At 41.6% G+C, this 4202-nt stretch overlaps 1 protein-coding gene across 1 annotated transcript; it reads right to left on the bottom strand.

The window, feature by feature from the left end:
• Positions 1 to 816: 816 nt before the first annotated feature.
• Positions 817 to 2399, bottom strand: LOC140759508 (metacaspase-4-like). The gene is made up of 2 exons (XM_073096090.1): positions 1921 to 2399; positions 817 to 1848 (listed from the first exon to the last, which is right to left on the bottom strand). The coding sequence occupies exons 1-2, from the start codon at positions 2264 to 2266 to the stop codon at positions 986 to 988; spliced, it is 1209 nt and encodes a 402-aa protein (XP_072952191.1). The 5' UTR covers positions 2267 to 2399; the 3' UTR covers positions 817 to 985.
• Positions 2400 to 4202: the final 1803 nt, after the last annotated feature.

Consider the following 4202-nt stretch of genomic DNA (forward strand, 5'->3'; position numbering starts at 1 on the left):
GACGACGTAGTCGTGGTGGAAGAGAACGAGAGAGGAGAGGAGAAAATTTGGGGGAAAGAACTCAATTCATTTAATAATAATCATAAGGTTACCTTCCATATATTTAGATGCTAACTTAACAAGCAAAACAATCAAAAGAAAACTCTAGAAAGAGTGCAAATTCTCCGATCGCATTCGAAAGCGATCGAGTGCGTTCGAATACGCTAAATACATTCACTATGTTTGCGAACGTATGCAAGCGTTCGATTGAGGGTGTTCGAACGTGCTAAACACGTCTGCTATATTTGCGAACATATGTAGACGTTCAAACACGATTCCTTAAGTTCGAACGCAACCATCAGAAAAAATTTTATTTCCGAAAAAGACAAAAGAAACTTAACCTGAGATAACTAGGTCCCAATCCCAGTCATATCAATAACTCTACTTATTGAATTACTAAAATACTCGTGAAAATAATTATGATCTATAACCACACTAGGCAAATTCTTTCTAAACCATACTTGATTCTAATCCTTCCCACCAATTAAAAATCTCTAATATATTGAATCACCCTAAAATGTAATCTAGGTATTTTAAAAATTGCATGTTATATTTTAACATGATATTCCTTTATTGACTCCATTATGTTTGAAAAAGGCAGGTTAAGTTAATTTAGAATATTATATAAAAATAATAAGGAAAAATGAAGGGTTAAAGTTATTAAAACCCTCAAAAACAAGCTAATAAGGAAATATTGAAAATGTGAGCTGTTATTATCCTAGAGTAACATTCATGAACATAACATCCAGTACAGACAATTCTATGAGACAACCGCAGTAACTTCATCAAACCAAGTTTAATTAAGAGATGTTCATAACGAGTTATTCCACAACAAACCACAACCCGTAAGAAAGCAAAGAAGAAAATGCAATCACTCATCACATAGGAGATAAAAGAAAAGAAAGCAGCAAGGAAATTGAGTGAATGAAAGGATATGATTCCCCTATCAGCAGACAAAGGGAACATCAACATGTTCATCACTGCAGTAAAGCCCAGGGCGCTGTGTGAATCCTTGCTTAGACAGGATCTTCCGAGCCTTCAAGACAAGCTCCTGATTGGTAACATCACCGTCGGCTTCCGCAAGAATCGTCTGGATCGCATTGCTAAGAGCTCCATACGCTCCTTGCGGGCTATTCGCATCTGCAGACGTTTGATCGGTCTGGCAGCCACTGATCAGGATACCAGCATCTGGAAATCTTCTCTGCTTTGTTCCGGCGTAAACCTCCTGAGTGCTTGAGACCTCTGTCTGCAATGCTGGCTTCACATACTCTTCGTCGTTCTCGTCTAACTTGTTCTTCAAGAATTCTTGTGCAAGGCTTCCAATCATGCCCATGAAGCTGCCCCCCTCGCCGTTGTTCCCCGCCTGGAGCTTGTTTAGAAGGACCTTCATGAACTTCTTGATCTTGGGGCTTGCGTCGTCGCCGAACATGTCGAACAGGGTCGGTCGTATCTTCCCCACGTCGATGTCTTCTTTGCCCGTCTTCTGCTTCAAAATTTCGATCAGTGTGGAAAGGGGAAGAGAGCGATTCTTTCCATTTTGATCCTCTTCTTCCTCCTCGGTTTCATGGCGGTGGCGTTCGTGCGGAAGGTGGATTCCTCGGGATTCGAATGCATCTTGAACCGTCTTTTTCAAGAAGGATCTGAAACCAAATTGGGAATCGGAACTTTCGTCTTCCTCGCGACGATTCATGCTCTCTCCGATTTGCTCCTTGGATTTATCAAGCAACCCGCCGCTATGGCAGGAATCGGAGACGATTGTAATCCGGCAGCCCTCCGGGACTTTGTCCACAAAATCTCTGAAATCATCATCTAACATCGAATTCCATTCAATCCTAACATGTTTGATAAGAAATTTGGGCATTTTTAAATAATTTTATCTACCTGTAATGAGGTTCATATCGCAGGGGACAATGCACTCGTCGTATCCGGTATCGTCCTCCTCTCCGGTCTCCGCAGGGAGACGGGTGCCGTGGCCGCTGTACTGAAAGAAGAGGAAGTCCCCTGGCTCGGCCGAAGCGATGAGGTTGGAGATAGCGCGGCGGACGTTGGCGCCGGTGGGCTGGGGGTAGGAATCGTCGGTGTCGATCAAGACGACGATGTCTTCCTCCGCGAAGCCGTAGCGATCGATCAGGCAGCAGCGCATGCGCTTCACGTCGTTGATGCAGCCTTTCAACTCCGCCTTCGTGCCCGGGTAGTTGATGCCCACCAGAAGAGCCTTCTTCGCCATCTCCGACTGCTTATGATTAGATCGGATCGCGAGTCTTCTCGTTTCTTTCCCTTCTGTTTTTGGTTGGTGTATTTATTTCGGTTTCTATTGTTCCGTGGCCTGGGTTTGGAGGATTGACTTTTTGTTGCAGTGGCTGTGTCGGCATCGGATTAGCTTTTAGTTTATTAATTTCTGAGAGCAATTGATATATGCTCAGTAGTTTACTGTATAACAATAGGGAGATAATCTGATACCTACCTAATATAGGTTTGTCTCTTTTCTAAGATAATATACGTTGTAGTTCTTGATTTAGGTGCAGAGTACAAATGATTTAATTACTTTAAATTATATCAATTTTTATTTATGTTTTGAAAATAAGATAGTTTCTAGAAAATGTGTTCGAATGTCTTATTCGCACATACAGAGAACTGGTTTTTGTCGTTCGAACACTTGATCTCATGTTCACACCTACAGAAAATGTGTTTTGGCCATTCGAACGCGATTGGAATTCGTTCGAATGCGCAACTTGAAAGTTAGTCATAATAGTATTTGTTTAGAGTTTTTGAATGATTGGCTAGCCTTTAAATATGTTAATCATTGGAACTTGTTTTTTTCATCTAGGCTTGAGCCACTTCTCTTCCTCGCTCTTAGAATCTAGTCTGAGTTCTCATCTACGGCTGAGGTTAATCCTCCATCGCTTCTCCCTCCTCCCTCTAGCGACCAGACATATCTAGAAGCTCCCTTCTCTGAAATACTTTGCTAGAGCCTTTTCTTTATTACATTAGTTGTTTATTTTTAGAAAAATAAATTTTATGTAGATCGCGTTCTAACGTCTTTGTGAACACCTACATTAGTTCGCAAAAACAGAGAACACAATAGGGTTAATAATTATTTTTTTGGCTTGTTGGCTAGCCTAGATAAAGGTGTGGATGACAACCAAATTCATTATGATGAATAAATATTAGTTGCTATCTTCCTCTATCCTCTCTCTACTCTCTCTACCCTAATCTCCTTCCTCCCTCTTCACCAACCAGCCACCTCTACCGTTGGCAAGGTCTCATCTATCTTCTAATCTCCTTCGTTTGTCAAGTCCTCCCTCCTCCTTGGGATAAGGCTCTGATACCAATTATAGGGCTCTAATGCCAAATTATTAGGTTCTAGAACCAAAATATTGGCTACGGAACAATTCCTTAAGATATGAATTTACTGTAGGAGGCAGTCCGCATAACCATAGAAAAATATTCATCAAATATTCTCCAGTAGTCAGAAAATTACGAAACTAATTGGATTAGATCCGTATCTTCCTAATCTACATATTTCATATTTACACCCTTCACATATTCAAACTATAGGAAGGACGAAAATACGGAATAACGTGGGTGATGGTGGTGGTAACGGGTGGAGTGGATGGTAGGGTTATGGATGGGTATGGAGATGAGGGTGGATTGTGGAAGTGATTAAGGAAAGTAGACGAAATAAACGAAGTGGTCGAGATCCCAAAGAAGAGGGGTGACTCGATAGACGAGGGAGATTAGAAGCGAGGAGAAACTTTGCCAACGGTAGAAGTGGAAGGATGGTGAAGAGGGAGGAGGGAGGAGGGAGGAGTCTGAAGAGAAGATAGGAGGTAAGAAATCGAGAATCCAATAGCATAATGAAGTTGGCTGCCATCCACATATATATAGAGGCTAGCTAACAAGTCCTAAAATAATATGAAACCCTAATTCTAGAGGATTCCCGTCGATCACGTTCGAACGCGCCCAATCGCTTTCGAACGCACTCAAAAGAGCCTCTTCTCTAGATTTGCGAACAGGACATAGGCATTCGAACTCACTCGACCGCGTTCGAACACACAATATGCGTTCTCTATATTTGTGAACCTGATGTAGGCGTTCAAAAGGGCATTCGAACGCGACCTACAAGAGTTTTATTTTAATGAAAATACATATTTAATGCAATA

This window comes from Typha angustifolia, chromosome 4, assembly GCF_048772165.1.
Source record: "Typha angustifolia cultivar Huaian chromosome 4, ASM4877216v1, whole genome shotgun sequence".
Lineage (NCBI taxonomy): Eukaryota > Viridiplantae > Streptophyta > Magnoliopsida > Poales > Typhaceae > Typha > Typha angustifolia.

Excerpts from the sequence above, each read along its gene's own strand:
- LOC140759508 (XM_073096090.1), bottom strand. The coding sequence starts at position 2,266 with ATGGCGAAGAAGGCTCTTCTGGTGGGCATCAACTACCCGGGCACGAAG. Across the intron at positions 1,849-1,920 it reads CGATATGAACCTCATTACAG|ATGATGATTTCAGAGATTTT; the intron begins GTAGATAAAATT and ends ATTCGATGTTAG.